The 26,333-nt window shown below is 38.4% G+C and overlaps 1 protein-coding gene across 1 annotated transcript in view; it reads left to right on the top strand.

Annotated features, from left to right (window-relative positions):
* Positions 1 to 845: 845 nt before the first annotated feature.
* Positions 846 to 26,333, top strand: part of AMMECR1 (Alport syndrome, mental retardation, midface hypoplasia and elliptocytosis chromosomal region gene 1) — a 95,151-nt gene continuing 69,663 nt past the window's right edge. The window contains exon 1 of the mRNA XM_027645152.1: positions 846 to 1,031. Within this exon, the coding sequence (XP_027500953.1) occupies positions 860 to 1,031 (172 nt within the window). The 5' untranslated portion in view covers positions 846 to 859. The remainder of the gene's footprint in view (positions 1,032 to 26,333) is intronic.

Raw genomic sequence — 26,333 nt, 5'->3', positions numbered from 1 at the left:
AAATCAGGGAAGTAACGTTAAAAAGTGCTGGGGAACAAGCTGAGTGCTGGGGCTAAAGTACACTGTGCTCTAGTGGTCTGTGTAAGCACAAGAGATCCACAGGGAACACTTACACACCAGAACAACCTGCAGTAGGTCTTTAAGCTGCTGTAATTTGTTCTGGGCACAGTATAGAGATACCAGAGTCCCCTCCAAGTCTGTGCCAAACAATTATTGATATTTTGTCCAAAAGTCAGTGTTTGCAGAAAAGTTCCTAAAACGTTGTGCCTGCCTTCCTTCCTGCCTTCCTTCCTTCATTTCTTCCTGCCGGCCTTCCTGTCTCAAAACTTTCCCTCAAATCCTTTTCATTCTGTGGGACCACAGACAGCTTAAAGGGGGTATTTTGCATTTATCCTACACAAGATTGAGCTTTCCAGAAGTTAGAACTCTGCAGAACATCGTCTTGCCTGACAGCTTTGAAATTTAGGAAATAGGGCACTGCTATAAAATATTGTCACGGCATCACAGATATTACAGTTGAAAGAATTTTTTTTTAAATAAAATTTCCTCTTCCATCTGCTGTTGTGGAACTTTCTTCCACGCTGAACTCTTAAGGGTTAACTGGCATTGGGTGGAGGAGGGGGAAATCAGAGGTCAGCTCATGTTCTGATACCAGTGAACTCACAAGTTACTCCTTAAGCATGTGGTTTCATCCTAGGTTCTTCCTGCCAGCAATTTCTCACTTTAATCACACACCCACAGCAACCCAGATCTTTAAATTCAGCAATTCTTTCTCAGGTTTCAGCAAGTCATTGGCAGCCTGAGCTATTTTTGGGATATTTTCTCTACTGCAGATGCAGCTCAGGAAAACGCAGGGAGCATGCTAAAGACCTGCAGCTATTTGCCTTGTACAATTTGCTCATTTCTCTTTATTTCTCTGTTTTCCTGCACTCATCACTTAAAGGACAATCTTTCTTGCAAACAAAATCCCCGGAGCCTGATTAGAGGGACTGAAGGCTCCCAGACACGGATTGCCTGCCAGCCACAGCACGGTAAGGACATGGACACTTTTGGCTAGCCTTGCATTGCAGCTTTTTAAGCTTTGCTGAACGTTTATTTGTGTCCATCGCTTCCAAATCAACACTGCTGGCATGGCAGGCAGTCTCCAGCTCCTGGTCTCCATTTTCATTCCCTAAAATCCTCAGCACTTGTAAGTAACACATTTATACTCACCGTCTCTTTGTGTGTTCTAGAAATCAGTGACTGACACTAATTTTGATCAGTTCCAGGGGTCGGGGTTTTGTTCTTTACATTCTAGCATCTTTTGGACATCTGTAATTTGCAATCCTGATTGAAACTGTGGGTATTTTTATTGCCTGATCTTCCCTGTTGAAGGTATATTGTTAGTCTTATTATTTAGCTCGGCAAATTATTCAAATCAGGGAGTGGTTTTATGTACGGTAGATGGAAATATTATAAAAAAGCCCTGCTCCTGCTGATTTACAGTTAAATACATCGCTCTCCTGCCTTGTGTGCTGGCTCTGCTCGAATACCTTTAGGCTGCCACAGAGCAAGCAGTACACAAACACTACAAAGGCACTGACAGCACAAAACCAATGCAGCAGACCGAGCTGAACTAAAAATGACTAGGTTTTCTACGTTCACAGAGATGCACCAAGTAACCTCTGCAAGAATGGTGAAATTCCAATTTTATAGGACATATTGTTTTATTGTTTAAAATAGTTTAGCATCCTCGGGGACATTTTACTTATACATACTGCTGCAGGAATTTGAACACAGTTCATGTCTAATCAATGTACAAACCAGATTCTGGGAATCTCTGGTGAAAGAAAGTGGAAAAGGGATTCTTAGAAAAACTGGAATTGCTTTATGCTTTATCCTTTCATGTTCAGTAATATGATGATTGCAGACAATTCCCCTGAGGGTTTAGTGTACATCATCCAAATATTTCACTGCAACTTAGTGTTTGTTGTCCTTTTAGGAGAGCTTTTAGAAAGCCTGACTTTGTACTAGAGGTGGGAAGACCTTCAGACTAATCAATCAAAGCTACCTGTGTCTGCTGCCAAGCAGACTATGCCAGAAAAGAGCATAGGCAACAATTGTATTTCCATAATATTTACTATCAAAATGCTTAGACATTACAGTCTGCAGCAGAAACAAAAGTTAGCACAGCTTTTGAAACAGTATTTTAGGAACTTATTTTGTTCAGTTTCTAGTTTGCAAATGTTTCTTGAGTGACGTACAAAACCGAAAGAGGGATGGGAGAAATGTTAAATGTGCTAGAATGAAGGTCTTTAAGGCTTAATTTTCAGTATGGGAAAAGTTCTGGTGTTGATATGCAAAGAATTTTTTTAAAAAAGCCATGCAGGATGTAATGGCTTACAACTCAGACACTAGAAGCAAAAAGTGAAAATTTCAACTGGTATCAGTAGATTTAGGATCAGACTCTGAAAGTGGTATTTTTGCTTCTGAAAGCCTCAACAATTTTGAGGCAATTTTAATGATACTTTCAGTGTTGCTTCTGATACCTGAACCTGGCTCTCTCCTCCAACTGGTGAATCTCTGCCTCAGTTTCAATGAAGTCACGGATCCTATATTAGCTGAATGAGAAATAGGAATCAATCCTTTAGTCCTTAGTCCATCTTATACTCAATCCCAAATGTTAGCACTCAGCTTGATTGAAATCTTGAGACTCGACACATTTCCCAGAGACCACATGAAGAAAGATGGATGTGTGTCACGGAAAGTTAGGGAAGTATTTGATTGTTTACTGCTATCAGAGGAACTGATGTGTCATTAGACAAGTGACAAGGCATGCATGGAAAGCTACAGCGGGTGCTTCTCAAAAAACCAAAGTTACTCTCAGCACAAACAGAAGTCAAATGAAGGAAGTTTTACTGACAGGACAGGTCTGTGCAGAACTGAGTGTTTTGGGAATACAATGAGATAAACCCAATACAGTGATTACACCTGTACAGATAACAGTTCAAGTGGTGCTTGTTTGGATTACTTTTAGAAAATGTCATACTAAATTGTGCCATTGACAAAAACTATTATTAGAAAGACAACACATGTTTCACAGTATGGGCAGAAAGGAAATAATCGGAATAATGAGAAAGCAGATGCCCTCTAGGATATATTAACTGTTTATTTTTAAAGCAAACTGTTGCATCCAGGTGCTCTTTGGAAACTGAAAACCCAGTCCTTTTTAGAGGAGGAATACAGATCATGGAAATTAGCAACTTTCCAGACCCTTCCAACTGAGGGATACAGTCATGCCATGTTAATACACTTCTTTTGTGTGTGTGCATATACATTAAATCAGACACACACAAGATAAAAAAGATTAACTGACTCTGTAAAAGTACTAATTTATAATTCAGCAGCAGCTATGATGCCAGGCACTCCATAACTCATACTTAATGATCCTTGCCTAGAAACAAGTATATATAAAGGGCTAATGGATATCAATAAGGGCAATGGCTAAAGAGGAACCCATGCTGATGTACAGTAGAACTTGTTCTAAGTCAGAACATGAGTCAAAAGCACAATTATTCCTCAGAATATCACAGAAGCGGGTTCCTCCACTTTTAATTACATCCTCAGACACATAATAAAGTTGCAATAAAATTGTACATGAGCAAAGCCATGGTAACTGGCCAGTTATATACTCTTATTTTTTCCCCCAAGTTTACTTTTTTCAATTTTGGCTTAAAAATAAGTTTAAATTGGTCCTGAATTACTCTGCAAATGGCTAGACTAAAAGCACCCACGTCTCAATGGCTCCACTGACATGCAGTAACTGCAACAACCTGATCAGATGGTTGAGCCCTTCATTAAAATTGAAGGGACAGTTTTATTTTTCCTGGATGTCACTTGGCACCAGACTAATACTATTAAATCCAGTTGAGGGACTGTGTTGAAAGAGGATTCATCAACAAAAATTGAATAGTACAAGAATTCTTCAAGGACTGGGTCTGAATTTTAATAGTTGTATAAGGCAAGGCTCTGCAACAAAAAACTGACAAATTTTGCTGGTGTGCTCGAGTATATCAGGAGGCAGCATCAGTTTAGAGGAGGAATATCACAGAGTAGCAGAAATTAGAGGAAATGTAGTAGGAATTTAAGGCTCGTGGTAGGCAGGAATGAGCAAATGAGGGAGCAGCCTAAGTGACAAACTACAGACTTGTGTGAGAGGAGGCAGGCACTCGCTTGGCTGGTCCCAGTAGCTCAGCTTTGTCTTCCCTGTAGCTGCCGAGCCCCAGCAGCACTAGCACTCCCCAGCCTCCTCCCAGATGGCAGCAGAGGGATGAAAATGCTCTGCAGCCTGTTTCTCCTGGATCCTCTCATGTCCATTTCTTCCCACATCATCCCACAGCAGGAGTAGGCCTTGGCCCATTTCTGGCTCTCACTTCAACCCAAACGTCAGCCTCTGATAACAGTTAGAGAAGCACTGGGAGGTATGAAAGCTACCTGGGAAGGAGGAGAGAAGGGCTACCAGGCCTGGACAGCAGGGTGAGAGTAGCAGAGGAATGGAGATGTAACAGGACATCCTGGAGGACTGCACGAAGAGACAGACAAAGTGCAGCCGCTTCCACCCAACATTTCCCAGTGTGATACAGCTGTGAAAAAGACAAAAGCATTTCACAGTACACCATTAAAGATAGAGATACTGGAGACAGCACAGCACTGATGGCATCCTACAGGTATGGGTGAGTCCCTGTCTGGAATAGGATCTAGTTCTTGTCACTCACAGAAAGATCAATGTGTATCATAACAGTGAGGCAGGAATATGAAGGCTATTGGTAAAGATACCATCAGGGAAAATAATTATTTAAGATGTATGACAATGCTGGCCCAAGAACAAACAGATATAAAGCGAAGATAGCAACTAGAGTTAGAACACACTGAAGCAGTGAGATGGGAGCAAGAATCCTAATTATCCTCTTTTTAAGGTGAAGCATCATCAATTACCAAAAGCACTGCCTGTTTTTGCAAGTTGCTGCAACATTATAATCACTCCAGGACCGTTTTCTAGGTCACTGTCATACATGTTAATGTGAGATAAGAATCAACCTCTGACTGTGATGAATGGATAGGTGCTATAAATTTACTTTAGCAATATTGCTGCCTTTGACAGCCCTTCTCTGTACAAACACTAAGATAACATCGATGCTGTAACATCAGCCTCTTTAAGATACACAAATGAAACTATCACTTTGAGTTGAAGAAGACCAAATGGAGCAAACTTGGTTCTTGTTGATATTCTGAAGAATCTTGGAAATCTGTTCTGAGGCTGCACAGATTAGGTGTATTTTAATTGTAAACAAGAACCAAGAAGTTATTTCTATGTGAAGTTTTTCCTCTATTGCTCAAAAACCAAGTGGACCTGGTAGTCCAACAGGCTGCTCTCACTGTGGACAGAGGGGAAGACTGAGACCATGAGACCCTTACTTCATTTTTTCCTAAAAGAAAATTAAATTCAATGCCACACGGACAAGAGACACACTATAGTATAGATCTGGACTGATCTGTCTGTTTGACCAAAGCAACAAACCTCAGACACCAAGGCTAAAATTATTGGCAAAACCATGTCAGTACCACAACCCAGTTTCTATGTAGATTCTGCAACTCCCATATAGATACAGCAGGTCAGACTTGTATCCTTCAGAGGTCTTTTCACAGGCCATGGGATTGATACAGAAAAGGCTCTAAGCAGCCTTCAGCAGAAATCAGCATTTCTGTTGCAATCAACCTTTAGAAATGGATGGCTGTTTTTTTCAAATTAACTTCTGAAAGATATCCTTGCAAAATTTATGACTGAAATTTGTCCCAAACACCATCATCAGTCACTGCATATTCCATAAGATTCAAGTATTTTAATTATCTTGAGATTGTAAAGCAGTGAACTCTCACATCAGCAACAGAGAGTACAATATATCCAAGAGATCTGTTTAAAAGATGATGTGTCTGAGGCTACATAAAACAGTGGCTACAAGAAACAGTTCAACTGCAGTCACTGGGTAATTTTACTTTAGCTGCGCTGAAAAGAAATAAATCCTTTGGGTGAAAAGACCAGATTTCTGGTATTGACAAAATCTAATTTGTTGCCAAAAAATAAGTAAAATTGTTGAAATAGGTAAGCTGGACACTTTAAAATGTCACCCATATAAAGACTGACTTAGTTGAATCACTTGATAATTTTCCTTAAAACTAGTTGGGAAAACAAACCCTTGTCATTAACGTTTCATGAATTTCTGTGATAATGCTTTGTAGGTTGCAAGCTAAATATAATCCCTGATACCATTTTTTGGCTTTCTAGACATTGACTCCAGTTAAACACATCTGCAATGGATTCCTTAACCTTCCCCATCAAATATCTCACCCTTTCTTCAGTCAGTTCTAGTGAATATTTCTCTACTTTTGTGGATTCTTGATTGACTTTGGTTTTACTACATGTGATGATCAAACTACCAATGATAAGAAAGAGAATTACATTTATTCTTAGAAGTCCAAGCCCAAGTCACCAAGGCACATCACTGACAGATACTAATGACATACAGCAGCTCCTAACTCCAACTTCTTATTATCAATATCTTTTCCTCTGACACGTCCTGTTAGTAATTGAAGTCACTAACTTTATCTAAAGCTAAATAAAGTATACAAACTCAAAGAATATAATTTATCGATGCAGGAATGGTCTATTAAATGTAAATACTATTTTTAACAAGGATAGCAAATGCAAGCAAAATTTGGTTCTCATTAACACTGGTTCACATTTATCCCTACATTATTTATGCTGTGACTGTCTTTTTTTGATGCCAGATGCAACATTAAGCTGTTAGTCCTCAAAATTTGAAGGTATAAAATGGTTGAAACAAATAATTTTCTGTTTGCAAAGTAAAAGCAAAAGGCCTCAGCTGGGAAAGAGGAAAGAGATTATTATCCCTAAGTATGAGAAAGCCTTCAAATAAGATATTGATCCTGTCATATTTATGGCTAATAATTCCACCAGTTTAGAGTTAAACAAACAATATTTCAGTCTTGCAGAGCATGCTGACATCACACAGCCTCCAAATTAGTTCTTTCATGCAGTTTGTCTGTGCTGGTGTTATTAATAGGCACACTAAAATGGGAACTTCACCCTGGCTCAGCTTTGACTCACTGCATGGCCTTGGGCATCACATAACCTCTGTCTCCAGTTCTCTATCTGCATAATGCATTTGTCTATCTGGTGACTTTGCAGAGTCATGGGGCAAATAAATGAGTCACTTCACAGAATTTTTAGATTGGAATACGCTGGCTTCCCTTATAATCTCTGTGCACTTTTATAATACATTTCCTGAATTTTAACATAAACTTGACTTTTTCATAAAGGCAACCAAACTGTTTAAACAGAGGGAAGAACTCTTTGATACTTCCAAATTAAATCTCCTAGGATTAGTACCTTGAAATAAAAGAATGGAACCATAGCCACATAAGACAGCTTGCAGTCTTACAGCCTGAAATACCTTTATCTGATGTTTTCTATAAAGCTCCTTACTGTCCAGGGGAGAAGGAAGAAAGAAGGCAGCTTAATTTCTCACCATGAAAAGAAATAACAGATTACATAGTCAGTAAAATCTGCACTGAAAAGTATGGTCTGGGTATAACAGATGGAAGAATCTGTCAACTACTCTCCATTATTCAACTGGCAGTGAAATGAGCTGTATTATTTTGGAATCTGAACTGGCTCTGAGTGCAAGAGAGTCATATTCATTTGACTGCACCAGAGGATATAAATCCACTGTGTGGCTGAGATGACTTGCCCAAAGCTAATTAAGTTAGTTATACGCTTAGTTAATTTTTTTCGTCTTGTCCATTGAAACTAATTAAATTTTCTCTAGAATATAACTTCCCTGCTCCAAATCTGACCCTTTGTGTCTTAAAGAGACAAAAAAACCCTTCCATCAAGGAAGCCCCTGAGAGGACTTTCAGGGCAGTGACATGCAGTACTCAAATATTCATTTATTTATAACAGGAGCCTAAAGTAGATGCAAAAATAGATTACAGAGTCATCTGACATTGGTTTAAAATATAAAGGTGGACAAAGCAAGCACATTAATTATCAAAAGTTGAATAGTTCATCATCGATTATTGCTTCAGTGAATGCTGCAGCTTTACAAAGCCCAGACATCCAGCAAACAACTGAGGCCTCATTAGATACAATCAACTGAATCTTTCAAAGTGATATCCTTGAATGCTCACTCATCCATTGTTGTCTTATTTTTTCTTATGACTTGATTTATTCTTTGCTTTGATTAGGGTCTAGATCAAAAATGGACATTAATGTAAAAGAATATTTATAATCCTGGGATACATGAGACCCTGCTGAGCAGATCTGATAGCACAACTCCTAGAGAATGGCAAATGCCCTTCCATTTCTAATTATATCACTACAAAACAGTGAGAAAAAATGATGTATTGCCCAAATAGGGCTACATGTAGATACATGTGAATGTGTAACAGGTTCCTGGTCTTGGAAGCACCTTGTCCATTCTACAAGAAAAAAGAATTCAGAGTTCCAACCTAACTCATAGCTTGTGTCCTCATGGAACTTGGCAACTGGATGAGGAATTAAAAAAACTCTAAAGCTGATCTAATCACTAATAATGACATGATTATTATGACAACTACAAATTTATGATACATCTAGTCTGACAATGCTATTTTAGGACAACAGGTCAAATGAGGATGCAAAAAACCCAAGGTCTAATTCATTCCCAGTGTAAACTGGCAGTATTCCCGTTGATTTCAATGAGAGATTTACTTGTTCACTCCAGTTCTAATTTTAAGTCAGCATCTTTCCAATATTTAGGATTGAATTGCACCAGCCTAAAAACTACTCACTTTTAAACTCAAATGGACCTCCAGGGAGTTGGAGGAAAGGCATATTTTCATGTGTCTGCATTTAGACAGTACATGTAGATTTACTGTTATTGGAGAAACTTACCCATATAAAGAGAAAAGTTATTAAAAAATAAAATTAAAAAGCTTCAGATGCAGAGCAGCAAGAGCCAGTTTAAAATATCTGTGTGGCTCTTTTATGTCCAGATAACCAGAAAGCAACATTCAAAAGAGGAAAGAATAGAAGGAGTCACTAAAATAGAGAATAACAAGACAGAAAGAACAAGTAGAGCCTTAGATACATGTAATCTGCTTGTGTTGTTCAAGCAACAATAATAAATTCAAACATTAAACCAGAATGAGATGCTTCTACTTTTTTGTTTTGTGGAAAATGGGATTTTGGTTTCATTGTGACGCAACCAAATGAGAGTTTCAAAAACAGCAAAATTTCCTGAGGAAGGGAAATTTTGAGTTGTGCTATGTGAAATATTTGAGTCATGTTAGTCTGTAAATTGCAGTAAAACACAGAAAGATACTGCACCCCACTGCAACCCAAACTGTAACAGCAATGAGACCAGAGCATCAGTACTAGCCCATGGTCAAACCAAAAGTATTGCCACAGAAAGTTCGAGATTCTGGAGAAAACACTTTACCATAGGTTGGACTATCTTTGTAATGCTGTGGTGATAAAGCACATATTTAAATACTTCACTGTATTATCAGAGGGATTTTGCCACAGAGTAGCTCTATAGAGGGAAAAATCAAGAGAGAACTGAGGCAGCCAAGTGGTCCATTATATCTTCTCAGAAGACAAAACAGTGAATCATTTATGACTAGTTTGATCAGCAAAACCACTGGGTTTAGACCTTAGCTATAAATACATTTTTTAATGTGGTCTTTGATCTACTATTTAATGATGGTTCATTAAAAGATGAGGTTGCCCAAGATCTGTATCCATTACCATTAAAAGATAAGTGTTGAGGACTTGTAGATAGGTGTTGCTTATTGACTTTCATATCTTGCATAAATATCGTGGCCATGAGTCTATGACTCAGGTCAGGGTGTGCTGCTCAAAACTCTCCACAAATGTCAAGCAAGTGAAATTCCTGAACCAGTATTTTATATATTGAAACATAAAAAGAAATGGAAGTTTTATAAAAGCACAGGGCTTGCATGGTAGTTTCTGAACTGACAGGTTACTTTCAATAATCACCTAAATTTTCATCCAGTGTAACTATTGCTCTGCATCAAAAGGAAGAGAAATGGCCTGGGCTCCATCGCCTGGATGGCACTGCGAGCTTCTGCCACTAGAGTGTGTCAAGGCATATGTGAGGAATAAACCTCTTCACACGATATATCCTTCAACTAGTTACCAGAGCGCTGGACAAAGACAAGTATCTTGAATGTACCGTTTTTCTGATTCACTGCTCGGCTGCTGGAATTTGTCTAAAGGACTAGACTACTAAGGAAAGGTCTCACCTCATTAGTCTGCTTATGCTGTGCACCGGGATTTTCATATGGATACTGAACAAAACAGGCATCCAGAAACAGTCCAGCCAATTTTAAGATCCCTTACACTGTGACTGTGTTTTCAGTTCAATGTCAATGAAATACCCCTTCCAGGCTAAGACTCTTACTTTGATGCAGTACAATAACTCTGTTATTTTGTATTGAAAAGTCAGCACAGCCAGTCAATGTATGTAAATCTCTCCCTCCTTGCTGCACTCTATCGGATGTGTCCAGTTGCAGTAAAATTTGGGGGGCAAAAAACCCCCACACATCCATAAAAAACCTGCTGACAATCTGAAAATATACTGAAAATCTGTGCTGAGAATAGAGATGTTCCGGTGTATTTAAAAAACCAGTTTGAAGAGAAACTATAAAAGCCCTTCTCTTTGATAGTAAAAAAAAAATCAGAACAGTTAAAATTAGAAAAGCGTAGGCATAAAGCATTGCCAGTATCAAACAGAGTATGTTGAAATGTACACATTTGGAAACTCTAAAAATCAGGATCTGCCTCCATACTTTCCTGAATCAAGGCTTGTCCCCTTCTCCATCTGTAAAACTGCACTGAGAGTGCTCCTTTTCTCTCTCTTTTTGCTCATTTTTGCCTCTTCAGATTGCAAACACTTATTAGCTGTTCTGAATACAGAGGGTCACTCTTAGTAACAGTTTTTCACTGTCCATAATGTCACCTGTTTGCTGAAGATTTTAGCTACTGGACCAACCCTAATAACTTTTCTTGAAAATACATTAAAATCCAACCCAAACCAAACACAACCAAATAACTACTACTTGAGAGAACAGGAATCCTACACACAAATCTGTAGTCACATACATGCTCAAGTGATGTTCTGAATGGAGACATGTAGCACTTGATTTCATTATCTACTTTACTTCTCTTAGGAAAGGTCTGCTAAGCCTGTCTTGGAAATTGCAGCAGCTTTCTGAGCTTCCAAAGGTCAATAGTGTTAGAGTGACAATGATGACTGAGCAAAACACCTTCTGAAACCCTTAAGCATCCTCCTAAGTCAGCCACATAGGCTCAAAACAGACAATGGGAGAAGAACCCCAGATGAGAATATTCTGCCTTTGAGTTGCTGAGGGCATGAGACTCTTATGGGACACCTGGAGTTCTCATCACCTGCTCTGTAACTTTACAGGAAAATTTTACATGTCATGTCTATTCGAAATGAAATGGTGGCTGACAAGAGAAAAAGGAACACAAAAGAAAAGAATAGGAACACAAAGTAGAAGGGAAAGATCTGAGACCAATAAAGTGTCTTTGGCTCAGTGTATGCTGAGCTAAGGGTACGTTAGTCAGGTATCCCAAAATCCCAGCAGAACTAGGAGATCCTGCTTTCCATGTGCAGCCTGCTGAAATCACAAATCCCTACACGTGACATTTGAGTCCCAAAGGATCGCAGCACAGCACGGGCAGAGCACGCAGCAAGGCTCAAGGTCTAGCACTGGTACAGAGCAGGGAGGAACTACAGCCCTACACACTCACAGTCACCTGAGAACACACAGGGCACCTGAAAACTCTCACAAACAGAACCGAGCAAGTGAAGTTTTCTCCAGTTCAGTGACCAAATCAAAAAGTCGGAAAGAAGCAAGTACAAACCTCAGTTCAAACAGAGCTCACACAATACCTTTTTTCTTACAAATAGTAATTTCCATTTGGAGTAAGTCTGAATATTATAATTTAAAATAATATTATTCATTACCTTTTTAAAAAACCTCATATTTTCCTTTTATAATTTGAAAAGGAAAATAGTATTTCAATTTAAAAATATGAACAATTTTATTTTAAGCATGTTAAAATATTTCCTTTAAAAACTAAGGAAATGTTTCATTTTTCCTATTATTTTAGTTGAAACTATTTTAGCTCAACCTAATCTCAAAAACGGTCCCAGTCCTTTCAAACTTCTTTTATTCTAGGAATTTAAAAATCATTCAAAGTTTTTGTCCACCTCTATTCATAAAGTCAAGCAACATTTTGGCCTTACAATCTTGGGAAAGGAAATACTCAAGAGCCTTTCTAAAATACCTTTCCATTTCCCACCACTGTGTCCCTAGCTGATATTCCTTGTAGCCTCCAGCAGCAATAGCTCTGCCCTCACCGTGGCAGAGTCCCTCATTAAACATTTTCCAGAAGTAGAGTGTGAAGGCTGGAGAGTGAACTTGCTGCTTTTATAGAGGGAAGAACACCCAGGAGAAAGTATTTAAATTATGTCCTGAGGCAGAATGAAGTTGATTTATGTCAGGGATTATTTTTATCTCTCCAGTCAACTCGAAGTTATGCAGTGAAGTGTGCCCAGGCCCAGCCGTGCAGCGCTGCTCGGTACCAGCCCCCGCCAGTGTTTGGCACTAAAGCGAGCTCAGCAGCAGGTGGGGCTGTGCCCTCCTCAGCCCTTGGCACGGCCTGCGGGAAGGGTTTCCCCGGCCGAGTTCCCAGAGCCCTGCTCAGGTGGGCACCACACAGACACAGTTCGCAGGGCTCCGGCAACACAAAGCAGACTTCACTTCCAGATTACCCCAGGAATTCCGGAGACTGCTGGGTTTGGCTCCTGCATCTACCACTGCACTCTTGTCCCGGCATATTGATGGAAAAATGGGATGGTTATGATGGATCCAATGCCCCATTCTTCAGTCACATGCTGCCTCTAAACATCTCTAAGCTGTGCTGAGATCAGGTTAGTTGAACCATGGACACCTGGGATCTTTCTCCCTCCTTCTTTGGTCTGGCTCTGGCACAGCAGCAAATATACTCTTCCACGCTTGAGACCTCAATCCCAAGTGCACAACCTTTCAGAAGGCCTTGGATAACCCCCCAACCAATTATCTCTGCAGAATAACAACAAGAAAACAAAGCCAAAACTCCACAGGTGTGAAATTACCTCTGGAAGAGAAATGGCTATTTCCTCAAGATTTTTTTTCTCTGAAAAAGGTGGTATATTCACTGAGTTTTTAACATGCAGAGGCATGTATGAAGCTGCCTGAAAGCACATGATCTAAAACATTAAACCTCTGCATTTCATTTTCATGGGTAGAGAAAGAAAATCAGTAAAATATGGAATAAATAAATTCTAGCTTTGAGAATAAAAAAATAGAGTAAATGTTTCCAAATAGCCTGCTAAAATAAATTACTTGGATTTTAAAATTCTCTTCCGGTGTTTGAAATTAAAATATTGTGCCACATTTCCAGCACTTGCAAGCAAGAACAAATTCATTATGAACTAACACAAAACTACATTTTCCTGTACCACTGGTGAACATGCAGTGATGTGCAAGGTCACAAATAAGAAATTGAAATGCATTTGTATGTTAACAAATGTAATGATGTATATAGCTGAATTTTAATCATCTAGGGAATGTAACTCCTAAATTACAGAAGGTAAGGAACTAATTAGATTCTCTACATCTTTTCTGTTGGCTGTGAGTGGCATGTCATGCATTCCCTAGCACTGAGAAAGGACAAGGAAGGAGTTCCATCCAGAGGCCATCAAGTAGCTTGAACTTTATGATGTGCAGCTTTTTATCTTTTTTCTTCTTTTAAATTTTCTAAGTAAAAATACCACCTTTTAAGAGACCTCCCCATCCTTTGAAACCAGTACAACTGAGGATCAGCAAGATATGTTATAAAGAAAAAGATAATTATCAAAACAGTAGCTAAAAGGAATAGTTTAGAGCTACTCACATACTTTAATCTCTTTAAAATTTCAAATGGCACATCTTCACAAGAGCTAAGAAGTGATTTTACATTATTTAATACAGTGTAGAGATGCAGTGGATATATATGTTTTCCTAATGAACCTCTCTTGTTCTTGACATTTTGAAATAAAGCAGAAAAATGCACTGGGATATAAGATGGGGTAATACAAAACTAAAAAATAAATAAGGAAATTCTATACATGCTTTCTGCTAAATACACAGTATACATACTACACTCACCAGCTTTATTCCTTTCTTGGCATGAATGTTTATGGCAACTTGAAAGTAGAACAGAAAGATTATAGCATATTACAAATTTAATACATTTAAAAAGAGTTCTGCCAACTAAAATCCTAAAAATTGTATAAGTCCTATATTATATTTGGTTATCTTTTTTCCTGTTATGAGAAGGATCTCATATCATTCCTATGGGATAATAACATCCAATAAGATCAGATGAAATTTTGCACAGCAGTTTGCAAGAAAGAGAACTATTTTTTAATCTCCATTTTACATAAACAAAGCTGATAATAGCAAACCTTCTGGTGAATAAATTATTAGCAATTACACCTAATTTGGGTAGTGCCTACTATCAGAGCACTCAGCAGTAGACAAATGCAGTTTGAGAGAGGTTTGTTCTCTAGCAGTAAAATAACAGGCTGAGGTCACTTTAAACAAAAGTTTGAAATGCAGTGTGTCATTAGTATTTCAATCACTGCCAATTGCCTTTACTTACTATAATTATTGTTTCATAAGATTTAGAACAAACATGTTTTGCTATCTGCCCCAAGACAGCTTATCACAAATTGAGGTGATTCAGACTGAGACTTGTCTTATTGTAAGCACATTCTGAAGCTTAGAATTTAACCCTTACAAATTATTCAAATTTTCTCACAACTGTACCTGTTTCCTTTAAAAATTAAGGTAAATCTTGTATGAATTTGCCCTTCCTTCTCAGAGATGGCTGTCACTCTGATTCTCTTAGTCAGGACCCGCCCATTCCTAGTATTAAATAATTTCTACCACTTTTCCTTTCCAAATTTTCAAAAAAGAATCTTAGTGAACACAGTTCTCTGATTTTGTCAGAAGTGTCTAATTTACAGCTTTCTACAAGCTTCATGGAATGAATTCCCTCTTTCCACACAAGGGTGATACAACTGGTCACCCTATTTTACCAAGCAAATTATGAGCAAACAGTGGAATAACTTACTTGCAATCTCATGCATTGGTAATGAACAGAAACCTACCTGGTAATGTTTCTCATGATAATTTTTTCCACGCTGATGTTGGATAATGACCAGCAGTGGCCTTGTGAGGGAGCATATGCTTGGAACACTCATGACGTGACATTGACTTGGGTGATTTATCCAATATTTTTAAATGTCTTCTGATGTTTTAACTTCAAAGGGGTTATAGTAAGATAATGCCATCAGATTTTCATAAGTAAAAAGTACATACATTTTTCCTTGTCATCAGCTGGAGAGCTATCACAGCATTTCTCTTATTGTGCCCCTGTTTATAATAGCAATTACCTCAAATATTGACAACCATAGATACATTGTAATATTAAATGGTGTATAAACAAACATCTTTCTGACAGATGTTAAATGTTTTAAAATAGAAACTTCAAAAGTTTTGTAAGTAATGAATTCATAGTGTAACAGCTTTGAAAAAACCAAACCAAAACAGAACCTCCAAACTCAAATTTATCTTCCAAGGGAAAAAAACCGTATGCAGCACACTTAGCATGCATGGCTATTATCATCTCCTTAGTCTTGAAATCTGTAAATCTGTGAATCCAAGAGTTCACAGCTCTTACTTCATATATCACAGATAGAACAGGTTTCCTGCATTGTCCTCATGGGACCCATGAGAATTGAAACTCTGCATTAAGGCAATAATTGTAATCAAACCACATATTTCACCCAGCAATCCGCAGGCCTAAGGAATGAGGTAGTTTACCTGATGCACAATTAGTTTCCCTGATACACATTTAGTTTTTATCTGTTGGACTTGGGTTTGGGTATTTTTCACCTTCCTTTGAAGCATCAGCTCAGCCTTTGCTGCCTGGATATCCACCCAAACTCTACCCCCCCAGATCAAGTCAGAAGTTAAATCAGATAGTTCCAACAGACTATTAAAATTAAAGGCAATGTAATTCAGCAGTGTATAAAGCATATTCTTTCATTGACAACTATGCAACTTCTAAAGCTCATGTGGTGATTCTTGTTCCAAAGCACAAAGACATCATTTTATCTTCATTTAACAGTTTCTCAAATAATTACACAAACTTCTTCACAAACACTGTATAGTACATGAGGCTTTTCTGACATTTTGGTTAATTTTTCCCTAGTAGTGACAACTAAATAATTGGACTAGAAAGGTGTACAATTCTGTTACAGAATTCTGTTAATATGTTTCTAGTCTTCATAACCCTTTTCACGATTGTATAGCACATCCCTCACCCTCCACAATCTTGAGACCCTTCTTTCTGTACTTCCTCCCTGCTCTGTATTTTTTGGTTTTACAGTCCTTTTTCTCAAGCCCACAGCCCAGGTCTCTCATGGTGTCCACCTGATGACAGGCTGCAGCTTCAGACCTCTGAGTGAAATAAATATGAGTACATTTGACGTGGCTTTTTTCCCCTCCTGATTATCAGCATGATAACACAGTTGATGGCAACACAGCTGTGTTAGAGCCTGGGCTGCTGCTAAGGAGAAGGGAACTTGGGAAAATGTACTAACAACGTGATTTTAAAATCTACATGTGCACGAGGTCTTTCACACACCTCCTTACCTCTATACTGGGAAAAGGAATACAGAAGTAACATATGGCATTATTTCTCTATTCCTTGGATAACCAAAGATACCTATGGGGTCAGAACATGTATAGAAAATAATAATCTTCTTCCCTCCATCGCCATCAAGGCTATCAAGATCTATGTAAGATTTGGGGACACAAGAATTTTGCCCCTGTTTAGTGCTGACAGCATTTAGAACAGTCTTAATTTGATCTACTTCTGATCCCTTTTCTGTTTATGTCCTTGGTGCAAGTAGTTCAAAGAACAGGATTTTACTCATCTCCCTTCTCCTCCTCTGCAAGTCCTCTGTGCTGTTCTCAGAACTTTGTTCTCAGCATCTCTTACTTCTCTCTCTGCCTGGCACACAAGGCAACCTTTGGGACCCCTGTGCTATTAAAGTCATCACAGGGCAGAAGTTCAATTCATGGAAGAGCTGTCTCCTGCCTGGCTGAGAGCAGTATGCTAATGTGACAGCTTGGCAAGTATTTGAGAATGTCACTTCTAGCAAAATAACTGTCCTGAATGGTATTTGTCATATATACAACCACATATCTAACAACAAAAAAACCCTACAAAATTCAACTCTAATATATATTTCAAATGAGATGCCCACAGGCACTTATAACATGAGTACATGTCAGTAGCCATATGTGCTGTAATCCTCCTCTTATACATAGACCCAGCATAATCCTTTCATGCACCATGTATCTAATCTGTATTCTCTGCTTTGGAAGCAAGATTAATCTCAAAATTTCAGAATTAATTCAAAGGCATTAAATAGGATGTAAATCTTCATTTCTTTGGCTACCAAGCAGTTAAAGAATGTGGTGAATGACCAAATCATTTGTGTTACCATTTCAGTTCAGGTTCTTCAGAGCCCTGCAGCTGAACTATAGCTGGGTATTTAATGCAGAATTGTATCTTTTGGGGGAATGTGTTATTTTTAAATGCTTAATAATTATGAATTCATTTGCCATTCTTTTTATAAGCTGGGGATCATAATGAACTCATCTGTTATTCATGTGAATGTCAAATGTGTTCCCACGGGAGTTTTATTCTAATTCACTATTAGTTAGTGGACTCATAAAATAAAATGTTATCCATTTTTTACTCTGAACATGTAATGCTTGGTAATTGTTCATCAAAGGGCAAATGTAATATTTTTCTTTGATAACTTTCAGTTCTGATTTAACCAGTTTAAAGAACAAGGTTTAGAGTAAGGGTACTTTCAGAAGCAGAAGTAGATTTGATAAGCTGTGAGTCTTCCATTTAAAATGCAATGAATTAAACTATCATAAGCTAGATTTAAAAATGTATCTGTATTATACCATAAGCATACATGCTTGAACTACATGCATTCCACATAACAAGACAAACTCTACCCCAACATACAACATTTAAAGACAGTTCAAGGAAAGACATGTTTCAGTATTCATGAGGTGACCACAACAGTTTTCAGGCAGCTGTTCTATTGCAATAGAAAATTTAGAGGTGAGAGACTTAGAGGTCACTGCAGAACTTGAATATGATGACACTGGGCACTGGGACTTTGACCTGTGAAAACAAACCCAAATAGGCAATGGAAAAACAGAAAATTCAGACGCTGGTATGATTTTTTTTTTTTTAGAGAGTTAAATACATGGGATTTTTTATTAAATTATTTTAAAATTTCTTCTAAATCCCTGAACTAAACTGAATGTTAGCTGTAAGAACCTACCCCATGAATGGATACCCATGAAATAATTCAGCAACATTTCCTTAGGTCTGATGTGCTGTACTAGGGCTCTCTGCAAGTATGCCATGAGGTAGGCCCAGTCTTGAAATGCTCTTTAGAAACACTAACCAAAATGAATGAGTTATTATAGAGAAGCATTTTAAAAGATGGTTACAAACCCAGAATTCTATTTATAATTGGAGCCACTAGATTAATACATTTATAGATTTACTTTAAAACACACAAGCGGGGAAGTTCTTTTTTTCATTTGAAGTATCAAGGATACGTTTTTAGTGTTAAGGATGGAAATAGTAATTTTCTCAAATCAAATGCACAGTATTTAAATCAAAACATATTACCCCTGTGCAATCTCTGGCAGCCAGTAAGTTATTAGAATATTAACCATGAAGAAACCATTGAGAAAAACAAACATGCAAACCAAAGCTGAGATGTGAGTCTTGATGATCACAGATATTTCTAGATGTTAAAGACTGTAATTTCACCTTATTTTTGGTTAGCAGGAAACAGTGTAAGGAACAGTGCTTCCTGAATGCTATGACCTAGTTCACAATTGAAGAAATACTATTTATTTTACTCTTTAAAATACATTTAAATAATGATCATATTAAAAACAAAAGGTCTGCTTTTACTTGCCATAATGGCAGACTGAATTATATGGATAAAGTGAAAAAAGGAATATCAGAAACAGTGAATGAAAGGAAGAGTGCACAGAGGAGTAATGCCTACTATGCCAAGAACTGGTGAAACCTTGTTGAAGCTTCATGTTTATCAGCTGCTTGGTATTCAAAATTAATATAATGTGCTTATTTTATACATTAAACAACTGTGACAGAAATTATCACCCCCAGCAGGCAGCCTGAAGGCCCTTCCCTAGAGTGAGAATACAAACGTGGGAGATAAGAAGAATGAGAAGACATAAAGTTTTGTTTAATGAAATTTGTGTGGGATGGATGTGGATCTATATAAATATCACTTTCCTTGAAAGCAGAGGATAGCTCAGGAGACCTGGGAACTGACAAATCATTCATCAATTTACAAGGGAACCTACAGGTTTAAAAGGCCTGGCTTTGAACTCATCATTCTGTAACGGTGAAATTCTATTGACCTCATTGGAGTGATTTGATTTATGCAGGTCTGAAAGGAGAACTGACTTTTGCAATAGAAAGTACATTAGAAAATATTACATTGCAGAACAGGAATTCTTCTGAAAGGAAGCAGTAAAACTAATGAACGTGTAACTGAATAAGTGAGGTACTGAATGCTACCAGTTCCTACAGATTCAACTTCATTCAGAAACTTGCAGGAGCTGGGGTTCAGGCTTGCTAGTCTCTTCTAAAGCCATAAAGACACAAGAAAGAGTTACGGATTCGGTGCTCATGAGTTGTTTGACTTTTCCTACCACACTCAAAAGAGAAAAAGAAAAAGAATTTGCACGACTGAATATGTGAAAGCAGAGAAGGGTGAGGGTGAGAGGTGACTCCAAAGCACTGTGAGCATCAGGCCCTGCTGGGGCTGCACTCACAAACTGCCAATGACGAAAGTAACAACTGCAATGAGAAGGGTTTTACTGGAGCCCTGCTGGCTTTTTGCCACGGAGGGTAACACCTGCTGTTAACTAACATTCTATTTATACCTCAAGTCTCTTTTAAGACAATGTATTCAGTGCTTTTAGCAGTTACAAGTTGATAGGCTGGAGGGCCAGCACCTTTATGGCAAAAAAAAATGGCATTTGTCTGCTTTTTCTTTGAGCAGAAAAAGAGGAAGATAAGTGCACCAAAGTGACATAAATGGTGATTTTATTAAACCAGTCACAGAAAGGAGGATCAACATTTCATCAGGGTGACATGTACAGATCAGAAGTCCTGGAAGATATAAGGTTAAGCAATTTGGGCATGGAGTATAAAGAATGCTGATATTTCTAGGGAAAAAGGAAAAAAATACAATCAATAAATAGCAATATGTTACAATACTGAAGAAGGAGAAATACTTATGAGTGCCATGCATATTTTTAGAAGCTGCATTAGTCTACTGTAGCTAACAAACATTCTTTCAAAACAATAGCCAAAGTATTTCATTAGGTGAGACTAAGACCTTTCAATATCAAGTGATTAGATGTTCCCACCTGGAACAGTGGAAGCAGTTCTTGGCTATCTTAAGATTCACAGATTCTATTATAGAAGTTAGAATGGTAAAGGGCAAGTAGAAGGATTCACAGAGTTTTTACTGCTCACAAAGATTAAAGAAAAAAGTTCTTCAGTCTCTGGAGAAAAGAACAGTATATCTTATTTCTCTGAAAGGAACAGAGAGATGACAGCTTCAATGCTATCTGAGCAGTGCAAAATACTAGAGCGAGGGAGCATGAACCTGAGCTAAGAACTGGCCATTAGAAGAATGGAGGCAGAATTCCTTCAGACCAAAAGCTAGATAACGTGCAAAAAGATTGCAAAAGAAGAAACCAAATTATTGCACAAGAAAATTAAATAACATCTGAAAAAGGAAGCTCAATACAGTCTCACATCAAAAAGAATATCAAAATGTATGCCTGTTGTCTTCCTTACACGGAAGCACTTCTGTCATTCTTATCAATTAACATAGTTAACAATCAATTAGTGTTGTTAACATTCCCCTCTTTTCTGAAATTCCTGCTCCTTGCATTAACTAAATTGATAGGAAAGTTTCATTTTGATGTTTTTATATGAGATATTAAATCAAGTGTGGGCCGCTTGGGATGGTTAAAGGTCTAGTGCAATTCTCAGGAATAAACAGGCATGTAATTGTGGTGTCCTGACCAGATTTTAATTCTTAGCAAAAAATCACCATGTATTCTATCTTCCCAATTCACTCACTCATTTGAAAATTAATGATTACATTTTCTTCCTAATACACCTCAATTTTTGTGTCATATTTAACTGTTGCCAGGGTTCATTTGGGGGGGTCTGTATGACTGCACTGGATTCACCTGTGTATTTTTCTAATTCACTTAAAACACTTAAAGCTCTGAATCTTTAGAAGTGAGAAATGCTATTAATACATATGGTTGCTCTACAGTGGTAGAAAATATTTTGTGAAGGAGACCAACTACAAACAGCCAAGTCAAAAAACATGTCCTAAGGCTTATTATTAATGTATCAGCTAGCACAAATCACTGTACCTCCACTGACCTCAACGAAGCCATGGCGAATTTATACTGAGAATACAGCTATGTAAGCTACATCTTATTTTACCACTGTACAATGGAAAAATACATTCAAAAAGGATAGGATACTGCATTAACATAATATCTGAGGAGCATTCCAGATCACAGAATTCACTGAAAAGAATTCCATGAAAATGCTACTGCAACTCTCACCTTTCATTTATTACAAGCGCTTTGAACCTTACGTTTTTAATTTAATAACTTTTCTGATTCCATTGACACATCTAATGTTTTTATCTCTAGTTCAAAAACTCTCCAGTCCTAGATTATTTACTTTCATAAATAACATTTTAGAAAGTGTGGTGATTTTTTGCTTTTCTTGTTTGTTTGCTTTAGGAGGTTCATTTAGTGGGAGCTTTTGTTTGATTGTTTGTTTGGGGTATTTTGGTGTGGTTTTTTTAACAAACTAATGCCCAGCTTTGCAGTGCAACAGGACCAAACCCTAAGTTTGTGTAAGAGTGAAAAATGTCTGTAAAACAATATTAATTTTAAAATAACACAGATTGGATTCACAGTATGGTAAAATTATAACACAGCTCATAATATGAAACAGGGCCAGGATTCCAGTAACACAACATGTGAGGACTTTTTGTCTGCTGGCTGGTATAACATCCTGAGATGATTTTTGTACAAGGTTTTTTAGCAGAGACTTCAATAGGGGTTTGATATACGGAACAATAGCAGGATATGGCCTCTAACTGGTAGGAACAATTGCTGTTCTCAGACATGTGCAAGTTAACTTTCATTAACTTATTGGATTTTGTGTACATTTTCTGGCCTAGATTCAGTGCTGCATCTAATTTCTCCTGGGGACAGCTGAGACAGGGAGTGTACTGAAGAACAGTAACTCCCCTGTCTAGGCAGAATATACTAAGGAAAACTCACATGAGTCTCAAGAGTGTGATAGAACAGTTTGGGAATAATGTGAGAAAGTAATACAAGCAAACCCACTTTCTTCCCAGCTACACTCACAAAGCCTTGTAGGCTGCAGGGCAAGGGAAGAGTTGCCTAGACTGGCTCCACAATGGGTGAAAACTCCTCAGACCAAAGGAATTTTCAGCATGTAAATCTTCCAGTTTTATGGCAGGCCCATCCAAAAAAAGCTCATTATGATGGGAAGATACAAAGACAGAATTTAACCTTTGCATTTTGGAATATGTAAGTACAGACTCTTTTCTAGAATAATAACTAACTTCATAGACATGCTGTTTACATAGCTCAAGTTTTGAAGTTGTTGAGGGTTGTTTTATAGAATTTTTTGTGGTATAATGTTTTCTTCAGTTCTAAGAGAGTGGAATATTATATATTTTGAAAAGAGGGCCTTCTGTTTCCTTTTCTTTCATTGCCTGGCTCTGATTTTTCTACAGTCTCAAGCATAAACTAATTCCCTTCCTGTTCAAGGCCCTTTATAGTTCCTCAACTGGTTTTCTTCACCTATTATTTAAAATTCGAACACTTCTGTTATTTCTGACAGTCTCCACAAAAATATGGGCAATGTAGCTTTAGGCTGCATCTTCTAATTTTTCAGTAGCACTGTTTAAACTGCCCAAGGCCATTAATTCACAATTTTGTGTAGCCACTCCAACGGGCCAACACAGACTTTTGTGCAGCGCTCTGATAAACCAGACTGGAGAACTGATTTGGCTGAAAAATAATTGAGGGAAAAGAGCATTTTTCAACTTGATCTTCTGCCTCACATCTGCACAAACAGCTGCATGAACACAACAGAATGGGTGGGGCAGGAAGGAGAACAATTAGCTGAGGTAGAGCTGCTTAAACCAACGTTACTAGTCCTGCAGAAATGCACATGGAACCAGAGCCTAAATGTGCTATTTTAAGTACCCTTTTAAATCCCTCACCTGTCACAGTGCCTATTAAAAGAATTGGTACTAATAAGGCAAGGATTATATCACTCCTGCTTACCGATGGAGCCCAATTTTGGATCATAGTTTCCCTGTTCTGGTTGATTTGTCTTTTAACTAGATTGAAGGATACTGAGAACATAAATCATCTTTTGGGCCACTTGAGAACAATCTGACTTCTACTACAGTCAGTGCAAATTTTACCTTGGATTCAAAAAGAATTGGATAACGTGTTAGGATATCATTTCCCCTAGATACTAGTCATTCTGATTTTCTTGTTTAAGAAGGCCAATCCTTCAGAGCAGGTTTGGGTCGCTGAGAAATATCTTTCTACAAATAACTCTGTTTTCCTTATAATAATTTCTTTGACAGCTCTTTTCAAGAATAATGGTTGTGATTTTTAATTAAAACATTAATTTTAATCTCTTACTTGTAATAAGTGACAATACTGAAATCGCTGGGGCTTTAGAACACGAGGTGAGCAATATTGCTAAACAGCTGGAGTCATAAAGGAGAGCTACATCCCACCTAAATTAAACTGACCTAATTGCACTTCCATTCTGACTCTGCTTGTACTACTAAAGAGTTTGAGTTTTGTATGGAATTCACTCAGTATATTTGACTGCATATGAGACACAACCAACAAGTCATCAACTAACAGGAAAGAATGTGCTGAAGTTAGCAAAGTATAGAAGTACTATGTACGTTAAGGAAGTGAACATATTCAGGGTTCCTTGTAATAAGAAATGTAAGGGTACTCAAGATTTAACTGCTGCAAAGGGCCAATGAAACACATGTTACAGTGAACTGAAACGATCTTATCCAAAGAATAAACGCTCCTTCAAATTGAAATGGAAATTTTTCATTGAGCTACGAAAAATGTTTTGTGAGTCTGCAGTTCTCTCCACTTCAAGATATTTGATAATACAATTGTGTCATTCTGGCTCCACTAATTTCCACTTAAATAATGTAGGATGTTAAAAAAATTAGAAAAAGAATTCAATACCTGGAGAAACTGTTTTCCCAAAAGCAACAGAAGGTGTCACTGCTAACTGATTTTAAACAAATGAATCCCTAAGGAGAAAACACTGCCTTTGTTTTGAAAGAAACTTGCAAGTTGTCTGAGAGAGGGGAACTGGGTTCCCTTCTCAAGTATTCTCCAGCTCCAAACATAAACATTACATTTAAAAATGGAAAAGACTGCTTCACACCATCTAATTCTTCTCCTTTCTGTTTGCTGTATTCCCTGCAGCTGTTTCACCTCAGGCTATGATTCACAGTCAAAGAAAGAGGAGTTTAGGCCAGTATTTGGACAGAAAGGCTCAAAGGGCTTTTTAACCCATTAGTATTAGCCCTCTAGTGATTGGGGATTTTCTCTTCAAATCCATAATTTAAGATCCAGCCAAAATTAAGATCATGAGGATATTGCATAAACCATTTCCAACAAGAAATGTAGAACTGAGTCTCTAAGTAGTCTGTGACTGAAAACTTTTTCTATACTGCATTCTAGCTTGGGTAACGGCTGCGTCTCTCTAAACTTGTGATATTATTTTAACTCGATGTGGCAGTCCTTGCCCCTTGTCTTCCTCGATACTGTAGTGTTGCTATTCTATGTTAAACAGCTGTTACATCCCATGCCAGAGATGGCTGCATAACACTGACGGGTGAGGTGTTATTTTCTAAATATACATACAGACAGATTTTGAAGTACTTTACGGCTCTTTGCAAGCCTCCATAAATTCAGATACATCTATATATGAGGCTAATGCAAAACAGTAATATAAAACACATTTCCCCTGCCACCCTTGTAGCTTGATAAGCTTAATTTTAGATGTCTGGAGGACAGCAGGAACTCACATCTTTTTTTCCCTGGATTTCCTTTCCCTAGAGGTCTCTCCCGGGCTGCAGGCACTCAGGGCCATGGTCTCACCGGGTCAGGGCTGCTGGCTCTGTAGCTGCGGGCCTGCACTCTGAGCTGCTATTTATTGGTTGTGAAGCAATTGCCAAAGCTGTAATTAAAAAAACATATATATCTATATAAAATATAATATATACATAAAGCCCGTGGCTTTTAGCCATCACGACTGCATGTTTAATAGGTGCATCCAAGCACTCTCTGCAGGCTCCCAGCCTGCCGGCTCCAACACAGCCCCCCCCTCCTCTTCCCCAGAGAAAGGCATCTCAGGTCACTTGAATTATTTAGCGGGGTGTTTTTAACCATCTCAAGGGCTTTGCTCCTGCCGTGCGGCGCCTGCAGAGCTCGGGTTTGCGGGTTTATTTTTTTTTTTAATTTTTTTTTTTTTTAGCACGCGAGGTGGAGTTGCTCCACTTCCCTGGCAGAAGGAGGAGATAAAGCACGGGGGGGGGGGGAAGCGAGAGGGGCGGCTCGGCGTGTGGAGGGGAGGGGAAAGGCCGCCACACCTGCGGGCCGCGCTGCCCCCTCCACCCCGGCCCTGCCCGCCGGGGCCGCTCACCGGGTCGCTCTAACGCAGCTCTCTCTGTCTCTCCCCCCACCCTCCTCTCCCTCCCGCTCCTCATTCATCGCTCCCTCTCCCGCCCCCTCCCCGTGCAGGCGGAGCGGGCGCGGCAGGAGGCGGAGCGGGCCGCCGCACGTCCCCCGGCCGGCCGGCCGGCCCCCCC

The sequence above is a fragment of the Corapipo altera genome, unplaced genomic scaffold (assembly GCF_003945725.1).
Source record: "Corapipo altera isolate COAL_440 unplaced genomic scaffold, ASM394572v1 65, whole genome shotgun sequence".
Classification (NCBI taxonomy): Eukaryota; Metazoa; Chordata; class Aves; order Passeriformes; family Pipridae; genus Corapipo; species Corapipo altera.
The sequence above is the reverse complement of the archived record's forward strand: the minus strand, read 5'-3'. Positions and strand labels throughout refer to the sequence as shown.